Raw genomic sequence first — 18423 nt, forward strand, 5'->3', positions numbered from 1 at the left:
GTGAGTAAATATTGTGAACATCCTGATCCTGCACATCAAAATCTAATCCACGAAGACATTGTACCAACATTTGCTCATTTGCATACTGTATCTTCACGGAGAAATGTAGCCACTTAGCATTTTACATAAAAGGAGCACTAACTGGATATCTCCGAAATCTATAGAGAAAGTGGGATATACATTCCCAGAAGAGACATGTGTCCGGGGCTGCTTCCATAATCACTCCTATTTACTGTGCGTAGTGCATTTTATTTACTGTGCATTTTATTTCAATGTCTGTATTCTGAATGTGAACCTGAAGTTATCCATCCATATAAACTGTGTCTCAATTCAGCAACCACATCCTTCTAATTCTGCCTCAAAAATCCCAAAATGTAAAAAGTGGTGTCAATGGTACACTGCTTTCTCCCACAATGCAATGTCTCATATTTACATCAGATAGCATTGTGCAACTCTACACCTGTAGTAGTGAATGAAGAGAAGAGAAGCAGAGGTGTTACAATAACGACAGCTCTGTTCTATTCAAGTGTCCCAGTAAGCCGTGACAGTGAGCCAGCATACACCCGGACCTTAGAACCAGAGCAGCTAAATGGAATTCTGAGATCATTCATTTTGTTATTTACATCTGTGCCTTTTATTTTGTTAAATGTCAAAATATCTTTTGTGAAAAAGGCCTATTCTCACATGTAAGATCTTTGATCTTTTAACGTGAGGAGCATCGCATAAAGATTTCAGTTTGAAGAATTAACTCAGTTTCATAAATCAAGGCATTCATTGAATCAGACAAACAATAGATATTTGGTTGAATCCCATAATAACAGAATTCATTTTATGTTTTATTATCATCTCATACCAGGCCATGTGGCGCAATAATCACAAGATGAATGCAGCAACCCGAGCAGTGCTCTTTAGGATTATACCTTTCTCACTCAATTTAAAACCCTTGTTTTTGTACATTGTCTCATGTTCATGGTTAATGTGATCTGTTCCTAAATTATGTTTCTGACTGCGTGAGCTTCATATTACAGGAAACTGGAGTTAAAAAGGTAAACTGGTCATTACATTCAGGAAATACTGTAGAGCTTTAATGCCAGCACTATGATGATCTGTGCTCCATTTCCTGACAAAGAATCAATCCAAACATCTCACAGCCAATCATTACTAACAGAATGATGAGATTATAAAAAAAGTTTGATGTTAGTCAGATAACTACTCCAATAACTAGATATAATCCCAGCTGAGAACATGAACATTTCCATTTCTGCCTTTAAGGCGGCAGTAGCTCAACTTTAATGCTGAAGTTGTGTGATGGCTTCTGTGGCTCTGGAGTGATAAAATAAACCTGATGACATCATAGTGATGTTGTGTACTCTAGTCACAGCCAGATAACATCATAGTGATGTCCTCTGGCTGTGAGTAGAGTACACAACCTGACCAGCTCACAAGTCCATATCTTTCCCAGTCTTGACCAAATTGTCAGATTTTCTAGAAGTTGTTTGGAGGAAAGTTTGTCCTGAGCCTTCTTCCACCAGGAAAACACACAGTGGTTGGTGGAAATGTTCAATTAAGAATTTGGAATCTTGTAGAACTCCTTGTCATTGCATCTTCCTGTGGACATTTTGATTGATAAACGACCATTTCAACAGACAGACGTGCTTTATTAGCTTGTTTCTCTCCAGCTGAGTGAGTGGGGAAAGCTGTCACAGTGGACCTTTTCACAGTCATTAGCTGGTATCAGCCACTTAGATTTATTTACATGATTCTTTGTCTTCTGATGCATTTTCTCTGAAAAGTTGCAGCAACAAACATCTCAAAGTTTGCAGAAGGTTGCACCTATGAATTTTTTGAGTGTTGTTTTGCTGTTCAGATAAATATAACTTACACTTGGAGGGTAATGACCCATCAGTGAAAAATCCAGTAAGTACTTTGGTTGTTCAAACATGGCTGGTTGATTTGTATCTCCATACATTTGTTGTGTATAAAACAAGATTCCTATACAGTAGCAACATATTGTATTTATAATGTCTAAATCAGAGTGTAAATAAACAAATACAACGTGTACTTTCAGGTAGAAAAGGAAACGGCAGTGTGCTGTCTGGAACAGCTAAAACAGCCAGCCACATTCCTGTGTGACAATACAGTGGCCCTGAGAGCGTAACATACTGCACATTAAGAAAGAATAACATAAAAACATCTTCACCAGACTGTCTTTCAGAACCTATAATAATAATAATAGGGGATAAGAAAGTTACACAACTGGCAGGTTTTGCTGACTAGACAAATAAAGTGAAAGCTATCACTTTGTTTCATTTTTTCAACAGTTAACAATTAAGTAACTGCTGCCCTTCTTGTCGTTACAAATTCTTTATTTCTTTGTCTTTTAATTACTTTTCCTTTGAATAATCTTCTTTAATCAACACCAATATGGTCAGACAGTGAACTTCACTCTCTCTGGGTTCTCAGCAGACTCTCCACTCAACACTCACACCTGTCCCACAAAACTACGACAGGGAAGGAACTAACTAACTCTTTGGATAGAGGAACAGGATATAACAATTAAACTGTTACACATGTAAATATATAAATTAAATAGTAGTTAAAGTGCTATAGAAGATTATGGAATCATTTTTATATATAATAATATAACTTAATTCTGCAAGTCCGAATATATAGTCTTACCACAGTATATAACATAAATTAGTAATATAAGTCATTCTAATAACTCAAAAATGTAATGTGTACAATAAGAAAATTTACAGCATTAATTAAACCATTTCAAATTTATTTTCGTCCTTGAAGGTCACTTAGTGAAAGTAACTATAGCCAGCTAACAAAGCGTTATCCTGTTTCACAATTAATTGCGCGTATTTCATCAGATTATTTGAAATGGCAGGATAACAATAAGCAAAAGCCTCACGCTGGGTTAACAGCAGACATCTGCAATGATCTCTGAATCATTTGATCACAATGTTAAAATAAACCAAAACAACCTAACTACATTTTAGCTAACTTTCTTACCTGAGTCCAATAACTTCTTAACCATGGAGACAAGCGTGTCCCAGCCGTGTGCATCACTTTTTAGTGTCCCCTGGAAACATTTTACGTTGTCGTGTGGTTGTGTTTTCTCTTTATGCAGCTAATGTTATGTCTTGTCAGCGCATTACAGAGCTCTCAGGGCCACTGTCTGACAATGAGTCTGATTTCTTTCAGAGTTTTTAAGATCACGAGGTCTGTGAGCCAACACAATAGTGACAGACGTTTTTTAACTTAGAAGTTTAGTGTTCATGCCACATATGCTTCATTATTTTGCCTGTGGTGGCCGGGAACAGAAAGAGCTGCTTTTAAATAGTCCAAACTCAGAATTTGGCGACTTCTTACAACCTAAAAAGGCCTTTAAAGCAGACCTTTTTGGTAAAATCTCAGTTCATGATGTAAAGTCAAACAAACATGGCTGCTGCACACACATGTTGCATTTACAAGAATTAATGATTTAAACAAACCTTTGCGCGTTTGATTGACAGCATGGTATGTTGTCAAATCAATCAGCATACTCATACAGTAACTTCAGATGGCGCAACACTTGGAGGGTGTTTCAGCCACACAGTCACTCCACCTGCTTGGCTCAAATGCACCGAGGACGGGAGTGAAGTGTCTCTCAGACCTTTGAACTCTGACTATTAACATAGCTCAATTTGATTGCTTATTTTGAATTCTAGGGCGGTTATGTCCAAATCCTGCAGGACAAACATCCAGCTGCTATCCATCCCACACACTGTGAGATTGCAACTGCACTCTTAATAGTCTGTAGTGTAAGGTAGTTTGATAAAAGTGCTCAGGCAGCTGAAAAGATGCAACAGCAACAATCGTCCAGCAAAAGGATTTGTTTCATTCAGTGTGTCTATGAGTGTACATCTCCTTTCATTTGTCTCCTTGGCTGTAAGGCAGTGTCCACTCTGGTAAGGAGTGTTCTCAAGAAGCCGTCCTTGTGCTGTCTCCTGGACATCTTTGTAGCGCGCTTCAGATATCACTATGTTCTATTACAACCAAACATAATCAGTCAGTCAGTGTCTGTCTTGTTCTCGACTGTACATGTCCCTGGTCCATTTGATCATCGTCTCTGGAGATCGATAGAGGAAGATCAGTTTGGAGTAAAGTTCCTTTTCTAGCTCCAGCTCTCCTGTCTCACGCACCTGAATCACACAGAAACAGTTTGTGGAAGATGATTACAAAGAAATGATTTTCCAGCACACTTCCAACAACAAGTTCCAACAATCTGAAATGTGTGTTCATAAGCAGAGTAAATGTGTGTACAGAAAGTGTATGTTAATATGCACACACTGCACACTAACCAGGAAGATGTCTGTGCAGAGCTTCAGGATGCGATCCACACAGGGCAGCTCCTCAAACATGATGGAGTGGGAGATCTCACTGAAGAAGCTACGAACAAACTTCCCAATGACTAACACCACAGACAGATACAGACCCATGATCCTGGAGGGAGAGAAAAGAAAACATTTTTTTTACTGGAGGTGGGGAGTGGTTGTGGTGCGGATGCTGGCGGAGCGGAGCAAGTGTCTCAGCCAGGGATCAGACAGAATCAGGTAATCAGTCACCCGATATAAGCATGGATGGTAATCTGGTTGTGTCTCTTGTAGTAGGACAGAACCAGGCTGGGTCGAGACCACTGAGAAGGAACCACAGAGCTGTCGCAGAGACGTTCGTGTGTGTGCGCTTTTGTGTGAGCTATATGTCAGCTGTGTTAGCCGGAAGACTACCAGAACATTACAACTATTTGTTTTCACTTCACCACCTCTCCTGTCATTTTTAACTGCATGAGTACAGGAATCGCTCTCATTTACATATTATCAAGAAACATTCAATACAAGAAACGGATACATATATTTAACATAACATGACATTCTCCGAAGACAATATATTCAAGAACCTTCAACCTACTTGATCTGAGATTTAGCTCATTATTTAATTTAAAGATTGACTGGTGCACAAAATAGTGCTTCAGTCTAACCCTATTAAATTGTGGAACCCTAACAATTCATATTCGCTGTTCAGGACATGGTTTGGGTAAGAGACAATATTGTATGTTATGAAGGTAGGCTGATTCATAGAGTATCTTAAGAGTTTGACCTACAATCATTAGCAATCGTGAAGCAGACACTACCAATACCATGTAGTATTGCAAGTAGAACTCTCATAATCACAGAGGCAAAGAACAAAATAAGATATGTAATCACTCCAAAAGACCTACAGCTTTGGAGAAAATGAATTCTTTGTTTTGTCCTTTTGCAGACAGATTCTATGTGATCTTTCCAGGATATGATAGGATATAACCTAATAAAACATAATTGTTATGTTTAAAATCCAATTAAAGTTTAAATCCAACCCATGTGCTGTATATGTTGTTGTATATGAGTGTTTGTTCCTTACCCATATCCAGCCAGGAAACCCAGACTTGGTGGACTGACTTTGTCATTGAATATAACCATAGGTAGAACTCCACATGAGGAGGGGGCACAGTTTGCAATGGCAATGTCCCACCACTCTTGGTTCCCACTGCCATTCAGTGACCTGTCACTCATCAGGGACAAGGTTATATTCAGGAAAGCATCTTCATTACCTACAAGACAACCAATCAGCTGTGTTAAAACAGATAATTTGAGGTGTGAATAACAAATGTAAATGCTAGTATCCAGTCTAAGACTGTTGCTAAAATAGTAATTAGGCTGTTGGTCGCTATGCTGCCATCTAGTGTTTATACTTCTGCAAACACCCACACAGGCAATGCACTGTACTTAATGGCACTGTACTTAAATATACTGTACTGTACCTAACTGTACTGTACTTAACTATACTGTACTTAACTGCACTGTATTATACTTAACTGTACTAAACTGTACTTAACTTCACTGTACTATACTTAAATGTACTTAACTGCACTGTACTGTACTTAACGGAACTGTACTTAACTGTATTTAACTGCACTGTACTGTACTTAACTATACTGTACTTAACTGCACTGTACTATACTTAAATGTACTTAACTGCACTGTACTATACTTAAATGTACTTAACTGCACTGTACTGTACTTAAATGTACTTAACTGCACTGTACTGTACTTAACTGCACTGTACTATACTTAAATGTACTTAACTGCACTGTACTGTACATAACTGCACTATACTGTACTGTAATGTACTCCACTGTACTGTAAAGTACTGTACTGTAAAGTACTGCATTATACTATACTGTACTATACTATAATGTGCTGTACTATACTGTAATGTACTGCACTATACTGTACTGTGATGTACTGCATTATACTGTACTGTAACGTAATATACTATACTGTACTGTAATGTACTGCACTATACTGTACTGTAATGTACTGCATTATACTGTACTGTAACGTAATATACTATACTGTACTGTAATGTACTGCATTATACTGTACTGTAACGTAATATACTATACTGTACTGTAATGTACTGCATTATACTGTACTGTAACGTAATATACTATACTGTACTGTAAAGTACTGCATTATACTATACTGTACTATACTATAATGTGCTGTACTATACTGTAATGTACTGCACTATACTGTACTGTAATGTACTGCACTATACTGTACTGTAATGTCCTGCATTATACTGTACTGTAACGTAATATACTATACTGTACTGTAATGTACTGCATTATACTGTACTGTAACGTAATATACTATACTGTACTGTAATGTACTGCACTATACTGTACTGTAATGTACTGCACTATACTGTACTGTAATGTACTGCATTATACTGTACTGTAACGTAATATACTATACTGTACTGTAATGTACTGCATTATACTGTACTGTAACGTAATATACTATACTGTACTGTAATGTACTGCACTATACTGTACTGTAATGTACTGCATTATACTGTACTGTAACGTAATATACTATACTGTACTGTAATGTACTGCACTATACTGTACTGTAATGTACTGCATTATACTGTACTGTAACGTAATATACTATACTGTACTGTAATGTACTGCACTATACTGTACTGTAATGTACTGCACTATACTGTACTGTAATGTACTGCATTATACTGTACTGTAACGTAATATACTATACTGTACTGTAATGTACTGCATTATATTGTACTATAATGTACTGCACTATACTGTACTGTAATGTACTGCATTATACTGTACTGTAATGTACTGCACTATACTGTACTATAATGTACTGCACTATACTGTACTGTAATGTACTGCATTATACTGTACTGTAATGTAATATACTATACTGTACTGTAATGTACTGCATTATATTGTACTATAATGTACTGCACTATACTGTACTGTAATGTAATATACTATACTGTACTGTAATGTACTGCATTATATTGTACTATAATGTACTGCACTATACTGTACTGTAATGTACTGCACTATACTGTACTGTAATATACTGCATTATACTGTACTGTAACGTAATATACTATACTGTACTGTAATGTACTGCACTATACTGTACTATAATGTACTGCAGTATACTGTACTGTAACATAATATACTATACTGTACTGTAATGTACTGCATTATACTGTACTGTAATGTACTGCACTATACTGTACTATAATGTACTGCACTATACTGTACTGCATTACATTGTAATGTAATGTACTGTAATGCACTGTATTATATTTGCCTATACTGTACTGTAATGTACTGCACTATACTGTACTGCATTATACTGTAATCTACTGTACTATACTGCACTGTAATGTACTGCACTATACTGTACTGTAACGTACTATACTGTAAAGTACTGTAATATACTGTACTACACTGTACTGTACTGCATTATACTGTAATGTACTGTACTACACTGTACTGTATTATACTGTAATGTACTGTACTACACTGTACTGCATTATACTGTAATGTACTGTACTACACTGTACTGTACTGCATTATACTGTAAAGTACTGTACTACACTGTACTGGATTATACTGTACTGTAATGCACTGCATTATACTGTAATGTACTGTACTACACTGTACTGGATTATACTGTAATGTACTGTACTACACTGTACTGCATTATACTGTAATGTACTGTACTACACTGTACTGTACTGCATTATACTGTAAAGTACTGTACTACACTGTACTGGATTATACTGTACTGTAATGCACTGCATTATACTGTAATGTACTGTACTGTGCTGTACTGTGCTACAGAAAGCAGCTGTTAACTCATTTGTTTTTTGGGCAACCTGATTGAAATTTCCTGATATAAATAATTTTGCCTGTATTATTTTTTATGTTATGAAAAATAATCTCATATATCATACATTTCAACAATTGTTCAATAAACTCTGACCTTTATATAGTTGAGCAACTGGTTTGGCCTCAGCTCCATTGGGGGCACGGATGTAGTTAGGGAACATATTAGGAACATGCCTGGGAAAGAGACAAGACATCATCTGTAAAATACAACTATACTGTATTTAATAACTAAAACACAAAACACTTGTATTCACATGAACATCCTTCCAGAGAGTAAACCTACACAGGCTCAGTGCGATTTCCAACCAGTAGTGAAGCCAGATCTGCTCTGACTGGGTTCCCAGGTTCCAGGTCTATAGAGTGTTTGTCAGATGTGTGTTCCACTGTCCCTCCTTTACCTAGGTCCCTGTCAGAGACAGAAACATTCAAAGAGAAAGAGTTATGAATACAATCAGCCTTTAGAGATAAGAAAACATCTACCCACTAATATTACTGATATAGCAGATAAACTGCGTTACAGAGAGGAAAACAAAAGTAAAGGCCATTAGAATGAACAGCTTTGCATAAAACGTGTCTTGTATTACCTTATAAGACGCTTGTCTTTTCACTTATACTCACAGTGGTTTGTATGAGCTACAGCCGATTTTATGGCCGGCGTTACAGATTAATGTAAAACCATGTTATTACCTAATTCAAAAAGCTGTATCTTTCATCTTTTAGGACATCTCAGACTCACAACAGTTTGTCAGACTCAGCTATAATTTGTCATCATCAATATACTGATAAAGCGTACAGTTTGCTTTACAGTAGTGGTTCCCAAAGTGGGTGCAGCAGCATTGTTTTTTGTTCATGTTTATTTATTGGGACTTTCTAAAAAGTCCTGGTATAAATGATAACTAGGACAAGGACTCGCCTGTCACGGAGCTAAACCTGTGGGTTGCGTTCTCTTTATCTGCATCAAACAAAAGAACTCCTGTGAAGGAGTGCCGAGGTTTACAAAAGTTTGGGAACATGGCTTTATAGTGCCTCAGCTGTCATTTGTCACAGTCAGCTGTAACATGATAATTTGGGTTATTTGACATTACACAGATAGTTTGGTAATAATTATGCATAATGTATAATAGTGTAATGCCATTTTGTCATTCGGAGAGCAAAGGTTTTACCTCTGGAAATTCCAGGCCAGACGCAGTGTTAGGTCAACTGGACTTCCAAGCAGTTCTTTAATGACTTCCTGTCTGCTGGGAGGGCTGATCCTCCATACCGATCCTGAACTACCTTCGATCATGGCCGTCACAATATCCTCATAACTGTATAACGTGATGAACTGCATGGCTACCTAGATGCACATACACACAAACTTATGCATGAAAATAGATATACAGAGAGGCAGCTACTCAAGTAGGACACACACACACACACACACACACACACACACACACACACACACACACACACACACAGACAATGGAAAAGACTGAGTTGTCAATTACGTTAAAACTGAGCATATGTGAGAGCTGAACATGCTAATACAAATAATGTTGTGCCAATTCTGACAGAGTTGGATATCATCATAGCAGCGGGAAAAGTAACCATGTGAGTGGATATTTGGACCAAAGGGAGGTGGTGTATATTGAGAAGAGAAGGGGACCAAGCAGCGTTCCTTGCGGTACCGCAGTCAAAAGGAAGCTCCTTTACTCTTTTCCTTGGCATTCCACTGTCTGTAGTTAGGTGGTGTATTGAAATGACTTTTTCGTGCTATTTAAACTGATGGGTACGAAAGTGATTCTTGGAATTGAAGTTGAATAATTTATAACTCATGTCCATAACAAAACCCTGGGAATCAATTGCTTTTCCCGGAGTCTCCTGTGTTGGACGTTATCATTAAAGGTACACTTTTAAATATATTTGTGAAAAAAAACGTCCTGGACCTGCAGCTCCTGTGCTACTCTAAAGAGGAAAAATACACTTACAACCAATCTGATAGTTGTTTATATTTACTTCAATAAAACAGATAGTAGCAGTACATACAGACAGACATAAAAATCGAACTGAAATCAGTACGCACCGCATTGTCTCCAAATTTTTGGGTGAGTTGGTCATATTCAGCCTCTGTGAAGGGCTGGATGGACTGCTGTTGCACACTCATGGTGAACAATGACTAGACATACACACAGAGAAACAAGTGGATTAATCACATTTTATATAGTCATACTGTGTCATTTGCGTTTTACATTTGCACCACCATGTGGCTGTACTGTGAGTAGACTGTAAAGCTTCATTGCTACTGAATTGATTTCCATCTGTGAATTCAACTCATCTTTGCATACTGGAATCTGGGATGTGCATGGCTTTCTGTATTCTTAATCCAAAATGGTGATAACACTAATTACATCATTATGGAAATCACATGCCAGTTTAAATCTCTCAGTGGAAGTAATTTCACTTTAGATCTTTGTGATGTTCAACAAGACCAAGATATATTATAAATGCATTAAGAAGCCATATCTACAATATACCCTGTATACTGTCTTTTAATTTAGGACACTGCAGATACTATTTCATCATTAAAATAATTTTATCAGCGCTTTCTCCGTTTGTGTAAGTAATTTATTAATACCCAGAAAGCAGTTTTGGAAGTCTATTAGCTGTTTTGGGCCTAAGGCAACTGTCTGTGTGTATATGAGTTTCTGACCCTGAGTAGCAGAAACTTGTGTGTGTGACGCAACTTTGTCATGGCGGGTGTATTGCTCAGGACCCAAGGAAGCGCAGTGTCGACTGTGAAGTTCTTTGTATGAGCGGTACTCGAGAGAGCTGCAAGCAGCAATACCATAGGCCAAACATTTGGCCCGTTAATAATATTAAATGCAGCTACTCTGCCATAGCTGTAGCTTTAGAGTCGGCATAACTTTATATGCTGCACTCTTTTCTGCTTGAAGAGACAGTTAACCAGACTGCTATATGAAAAGTCCAATACCTCGTATCCTCCCAGCTTCACAGTCACTGTGACATCGATGGGGTGGTTGACCACACCCACCACTGATCGGACCAATGAAATGAAGAGAAGAGGAAACCAGATGATGCAGATCAAGAAGAAGATGATAAGTCCACCCATGCCATATTTCACCATCTTCTTCTTCTTTTGTCCTTTAGGCTGTGGGTATTTCTGAGGGCAGAAAATATTATTTTTAAAAATAATAAAACTTTTTTAAACAGTATTTTAAACTTAAAATGAAATAATGCTAAGCATAGAGGAAACTGGTACTGGGTTTTTGTGTCTCTGTGACCCTGTGAGCTGTGTTATCAGGAGCAATAGCTCTGACAACACAGCTAAGAAAATTAAGTCATTTAAATAAAAAAATTCTTATGTTGATGATTTAATGCACATATTTAGCCAAATAGTGTGGAAGTATAAGGAACATTAGCCTTCAATCAATGAAATATTGCCCTGCACTAAGCCTAAAAAAAAGGCTGTGATGTAGGTAATAAATGAATATTGATCACAGACTGTTAGCAGAGAGCGATGCTTTAGTTTATAGTCTGTAATGTGATATAATATAAAACTAGGATGACAAGTTGCTAGAATAATGAGTTCTTCATTTCTATTTATTTTCTGGCTGATTGTACAAATTCACGTCAGAGTTGAAAGAAGTGCCAATCGATCACATTGAAACAGGAAAAACATGTTGAAGTCGTCGGACAGAGAGGCTTCGACTGAAGTGATGATGAATGAGAGTCAGAATATTTACAGAGACTGCTGCTAGTGTGGCCGATCAGTCTACCCCTGATGAACAGCACTAATGTGTGTTTGCACTACTCATTATTGTTTTTTAATGATGAACAACTGTTTTTACACATGAAGTTACTGCTTTAGTTTAGTAGTAGCATTTACTGTACTCATACGGTAAAAGCATACACTTCATACCTTCTCTGTCTCACGGCTGCATTTAATGATGAAGATGTTGGCATAAATGTCCTCCACACACATCCAGTCAGAAAGAGACAAAGTGGTGTCAGTCCAAACCCAGTCCATCACTGCTCGCAGCTCCACCAGAAATGGCACCAGACGAAACCTACACACACACACACACACACACACACACACACACACACACACACACACACACACACACACACACACACACACACACACACACACACACACACACACACACACAAGCACAACATGCATACCATATATATTTATATATAAAGTCTGTTCCAAATGTTCATTCTACTAAACAACGCAGACGGCACACTGGCTTTGTGTCCGTACCCTTGGAAGAGAAACAGGTTGAGGTGGTTGTATTTCTTGGTGAGGAAGTTGCCGAGGATACGAGTGGGGTATCCACAGCGGATCTGATAGGCTGAAAGGCCGAAGTAAATGCACTTGACAAAGTACCAGAGCTGGGCCACAAAGTTCTTATTGAACTTCCTAAACAGAGAGAAGGAGAAACGAGGAAGAACAGAGCTTGTCAAATGTATTTTGCAGGAGTATGCTGAAGACTCAACTCATATGGGGATTTAGTCCATTGGTGATTACAAATTATCACTCATATACATGTACAAATACATGATTTATTTTAACTTCACCTTTCAGTGACAGCAGGCAGGATGAAGAACATCCACAGGTGGATCCCAAACACAAGGATCAACTGGAAGGAAGGAATGACAGGAGGATAGTAAGGGTTTAAGATCAAATGCTTAGAATGCAGAACAATTATTAGTAGAGATGTTGTAAAACAAAACGGCCACTCTTGGCCTCCCCCAAAGTCACCTAATTTTCACCTGTAACATTAGTTCCCCATCTGGGAAGTGATAAGGTACATGATGTTTCAGATTAAATTGTTCAGGAACTACATTTTCAGAGAATGCTGAAACATGGAAATACACTGATAGTGTGATGGTGATAGTGAATGAGGGAACAAACAAAAGCCACAGTCCTCCACCTCCTGACTTCTTTAAAAGGGAAAATATGGAACCAGACAGATAGGTAAATGCTAATAATCTCAATATATGAACTCAACCTGGAAGATGAGTTTTCCTAAAACAGCCTTGCGGAGGTACAAGGCTCTGTCGATGATCATAGTGCTGAACTGGATGAGCAGCATCACCAGGAAGGCCTCAGGAACCTGGTCCTCTGACAGGGTGGAGGCTATATCAGCTGCTGCACTGTGTTTCTGAAGGAGAGAAACACAGTCATGTGTGACTTTATCTATAAAAAGGTCAAAAGATCAAAAGATGTTGCCATTGACTTTGAATTATTATACTTCATGCCTTTCACTTTGCAATCAAAGGGATTGTGTAACACCACACTATCACTGTGACAGTAAACATTGAGTTTCCCATGCACCTGCTGGTTTTGTTGATGCAGGTGCAGCTGTGCTGTGTGCAAAAGAGTAAGAGGAATGTATGTGGAATTTACAGTAAATAAGATTAATCCATCAACCATCAAGTGACTCATCAAGTCACATTACTCATCTCATTCCTTTAAAACAGCCAATGACAGTAGAAGTAGAATATCACATGACATGGAGGTCCTGCTTCTCGAGTACAGATCCAAACATGGTGTCAAAATAAAGCTGTACAGTGCCTCACACTGTTTAGTTTGTGTCGACGCCTCGAGAAGATCTTTTAATACCCCTAAAATGTGTTCATGGATAGTGAAGAAGTTGCATGCTTTATTTTAATATAATGCAATGTACCTGTTTTCTTACCCAGTCTATAGTTTCCTTCTTCCTTCTATTATCTATTTTCAACACTTTATCGTTCTGGATTACTCATCTAAATTGTTATTGTCCTGTTTCAGTCACTGGATGTATGTGTGTTCAGCCAAACTGTATTTTGTACTAACGTAGAAGTGCCACAAAATGCAAATAGCTACATTTGAAGTACCGTATGAGAACCATGCAAGTCACTGAATTTTCCACAACATGTTCTGCAAATGTTTCAAAATAAAAGCTTTGTTAGGAAATTAAGGGACTCTGTCCACTGAAAAGCTACAGGGCTTTCGAAATGGATATAGAAAGTATTGAGTTTGTATTAACAGCATGTTGCCGTAACAAAAATGTAACAGGGAAAACGGGAGCAGATCAGAAAACAAGACAAAAAAATGACCAAACTGAGTGAATTAGAAATAAAGGCAGGTGTCTAATGTAAGCCTGCTGCAAATAAAGGCCTGGTACCCTCTGCAGTTAGAAAAAATAATGGCTCCGGCCAATATTTTAGAATTTACGGTAACTAGTGCAGTGCACGTTCGGGATGTGTTCGTGGGTTTCAAATTGAGTTTGTGGACACGTTTACGGTGGCAGCGCTATAGTCTACGCATCCTGAGAGCAAAAGCTGCCATGAAAATTGTATGGCCTCAATAAAGTCAGAGCTCCATTAATGTGTATGCTGCAGGTTTGAAGAAGGGTTTGAAAGAAAGTCGAAGTTCAGAACACATAGACACGTCGTCATTTAAACAGTGGTGCACCTTTTTGTCCGCTCCAGCACCTGTACTGTAATGGTAAGGATAACATGGACAGGCGCGCCACTTTGTGAAAGAAAACATACAGAGACGTCCCATAGTGGCCGTTAGTGGACGTGCTGTTGTGTAGATTTTGATGCCCTTGTATGGCTAAGCGCAGTTGTTGACAGGGTTTTCACAGTTTTCTACGTCTGTCATTATAGTATGATATAGTTAGTTTTTAGTGAGCAATAACTACATTTTTGAACAAGCTAGGTCAGCACACCCTCAGGTTAACTGCTCCTGTGCAATGCCATTACTTTAGGCTACATCATTTTATCTGTATAGACTGTATATAAAGATGGATGACGTGACAGTTCCCCAAAAGTGAAGCCAAAAGATCTCGATGGTCCCCTAGTGGCTGGCTGCAGTATAGCCACCGACATGGAGGCATAATGACAACTTCCATCCAACCTCCAATCCATTTCTCACCCCAAAGGCCCAAAAACCAAAGACAACGATGATGAAGTCAATGACATCAGTCAGGAACATGAGCGCATAGACATCTGTGGCAGCACGATACTCAGCATGGAGAATACCACTGAAGAATCCCTGAGCCGGCCTGTAAACACTCTGAATACTGCAGAGGAAGACAAATGATTGGAAAAAGCATTTCAGTAATACATTATACTGTGTTTTAATTCCTCCTACGATTGCAACTAAATTATTTGTATTAATCTGAACTATGTTAATAAATGATGGGATAGTCATTAACATGTGAACTATTTCAATGAATGTTTATAGAGGGTGACTGTGGTGACTTCTGCATATATGCTGACATCATAGTGTCTATACCCTACTTACCCAGAGATACAGACATGTTTTATCTTTTCTCCCGCAGCTAGCAATCTCTGACTGGCTTCCTCTCTCCTCCGACCTTTCTGCTTCTTCTTCTTCTTCACTGGTTCTTCGCAGGGATCTGCAGTCTCAGCTGTGGGCTCCACTGGAACAGTCAGAAATAGCACCAGTGAGAATCAGAATCATAGTTTAATATCTTTCCTAAAACATATTGTGTCTTTGATACACATGCTATGTTAGCGTCTTGTGGTCCCAACAACACATCAGTAAAGAGATTAACATGGTAAACAGAAAACATCAGTTGAGTGGATGCCAGAAACTGTCAAAATTACCACAATTAAAAGCAGAATTTACTGTCAAGCTTTCAAAATTAACATTGGTATAAGAACAACAAATACAATCAGTTATGAAAATTCATGCAGGCAACAAAGACAGCATGCATGTTAGCTTTCAGTTTTAGCTTCAGGAATCCTGCTTGTGTATTAACAACAGCTGAACACTGCTGATACACGATCAACACAGCTATAGGAGAGCAGATCAGAAAACTAGGAGGCTGCTCACTGTTAGATAAAGAAAGAACACAACTCTACAGAGAATCTTATTGAGACAGGAGTTATCAAAGTACTGACAGTTGAACATAGTGAGGCGTGGCACTTTCTTACTCTCGAGACCAAACATTGAGAAAATCAGTTATTTCCTGGATAGTGACAGAAAAACTGTGGATATGAACACAAGGCTTTTCCAAAATGAGCTGAACTCACTGTCATGGTTTGGGAAGATATTAACGGTTCATTAAAACTAGTTTGTACAAATTGTCATCTGAACACGTCTAAAGGCAACACTCTTCCTATGTGCTTGAAATAGCCACACAGGCGAAAAGACTACCATCATGGAGAGGAGCAAGACATGATGAATATTACAAATTCACACGATTGTTCACACAAACAGTGACAGAAGTCATTGTGTGAATGAAGGAAAGAGAGAGAGAGAGAGAGAGAGAGAGAGAGAGAGAGAGAGAGAGAATCCTGCCAACCATAAAGTGGCAGTGATTGTCTTTCAAAAATGACCTGACGCAGACCTCCAAATTCCAACATTGGAAAGAAGGTTTCAGTCGCTGTTAGATGGTCCAACAAGCATTTAGTTTGGCACATACAGAGGCCTTATCTTAAGAGGGTCTCTTTAAACAGGCAGGATGACTGAAACATTGTGAGAGAAAACCTTAAACACTGCACATATAAACCCTTTCACCTTAATGGAGTGCAGGCAGTGTTAATGTTATGAGTCACACCTCTACCATCACAGTCCTCACATAATGAAGCCACACACCTTTGCTGCTCTGTTTTTTGGGTTGTTTAGGTTTCCTGCGGAAGCGGAGACTGCTGCTTTTCTTTGGGACTTCCTCTATCAACTGCTCATTGTCTGCCTCCATCTTATCCTTCCTCTGCATGCTGGGAAGACTCAACATGTCCTTCAGCCCAGAAGCAGTTTCCTGTCCATCTTTTGACCCACTGGGTGCTGCTTCAGCTGCAGGAGGTTGTGTGGTAGCAGCGACCGAGCTGGTACTCGGTTTAACATAGTCCACATTATCCTAAATTGATAAAAAATTTAAATAAAAAAAAAAATAGGAGAGCAGCCTAATATATTTAAAAAATAAATCTGCTGATATAATTTCATGATGCTTTAGTCAAAGGCCAAGAACATATTCTTTAAAATATGTAACAAATGGCATCTAGTCAAGTATTTGCACCAACCTTTTCAAGTTGGTCCAGTTCAGTGATTGCCAGGTTATCCAGGGTAGATGTTGAGCGAACTCTGCCCTCCTCCTCCTCTTCTCCTCTCCCATCCTTCCTCCTTCCATCTTCATCTCCTTCTTTAGTTTTTCCTTCATCCTTACAACTTTCTGGTGAGGGGCTCTGCTCCTCCAGGGGGCCTTCGTGGTCCCACAGGCCATAACGCTGCACACACACACACACACACACACACACACACACACACACACACACACACACACACACACACACACACACACACACACACACACACACAATAAGCATATTGAATTATAACACTAGGACTAACTAGTTTTACTCTGCAATACAAGAACAATGTTATTCTTCATCATCGATTGAGGAGATGCTAAAAAGGCAAAAATAAAATGCAGACTTTTCCCCATGGATGTTTGCTTTAGCCTCAGGCCTCAATAGTTTCTTAGCAGTGTAGTAGAGCGGTATGCGCTGAAAGCATATGTGAGCTGTGTGGTTGTCCCTTTGCCAGCCATCTCAGCTACTGATATCACTTTATGATATCACTTAATTTATCCCTCTCTGGGAACCATCACCTTATCGTGGTGGAGAGGTTTATGTGTCCCTATGAACCTGAGAGCTGTGTTGTCTGGAGCCTAGTGCTCCTGGTAGGGTCTCCCAAGGCAAATTGGTCTCAGGCGAGGGGTCAGACTAAGAATGGTTCAAAACGACCTCATGAAAAAAAAAAGGGAAAGGAAAGGAGAGACCCTGCCTAGGGCCCCCGTCTGGAGCCAGGCCCAGAGGGAAGGCCCGACAGCGAGCGCCTGGTGGTCGGGTTTGCCACGGAGCCCGGTCGGGCACAGCCCGAAGAAGCTACGTGGTGCCTCCCATCCATCCATCCATCCATCCATCCTGTAGGCCCATCACTGATGGGAAAAACCGCTGGGGTCGGGTGCGCTGTCACACGGGTGGCAGTGATGGTCAGGGACCTCGACGGACCAGATCCGGGCAGCAGAGGCTGGCTCTGGGGACGTGGAACGTCATCTCTCTGTGGGGGAAGGAGCCGGAAC

General features: G+C 39.1%; 1 protein-coding gene across 2 annotated transcripts in view; it reads right to left on the reverse strand.

Moving 5' to 3' along the window:
* Window positions 1-797: 797 nt before the first annotated feature.
* The window catches only part of piezo1 (piezo type mechanosensitive ion channel component 1 (Er blood group)), an 86159-nt gene continuing 68533 nt past the window's right edge, over window positions 798-18423 (reverse strand). For both annotated transcript variants that reach the window (XM_029449577.1, XM_029449578.1), the window contains 16 exons: window positions 17363-17566; window positions 16938-17199; window positions 15618-15756; window positions 15246-15393; window positions 13333-13485; window positions 12899-12960; window positions 12582-12740; window positions 12231-12378; window positions 11283-11471; window positions 10374-10466; window positions 9472-9644; window positions 8592-8714; window positions 8403-8482; window positions 5446-5635; window positions 4350-4491; window positions 798-4190 (listed from right to left, as the gene is read on the reverse strand). In XM_029449577.1, coding sequence (XP_029305437.1) covers window positions 4062-4190; window positions 4350-4491; window positions 5446-5635; window positions 8403-8482; window positions 8592-8714; window positions 9472-9644; window positions 10374-10466; window positions 11283-11471; window positions 12231-12378; window positions 12582-12740; window positions 12899-12960; window positions 13333-13485; window positions 15246-15393; window positions 15618-15756; window positions 16938-17199; window positions 17363-17566 — 2394 coding nt within the window. In that variant the 3' untranslated portion in view covers window positions 798-4061. The remainder of the gene's footprint in view (window positions 4191-4349; window positions 4492-5445; window positions 5636-8402; window positions 8483-8591; window positions 8715-9471; window positions 9645-10373; window positions 10467-11282; window positions 11472-12230; window positions 12379-12581; window positions 12741-12898; window positions 12961-13332; window positions 13486-15245; window positions 15394-15617; window positions 15757-16937; window positions 17200-17362; window positions 17567-18423) is intronic.

This window comes from Cottoperca gobio, chromosome 15, assembly GCF_900634415.1.
Source record: "Cottoperca gobio chromosome 15, fCotGob3.1, whole genome shotgun sequence".
Taxonomy (NCBI): Eukaryota; Metazoa; Chordata; class Actinopteri; order Perciformes; family Bovichtidae; genus Cottoperca; species Cottoperca gobio.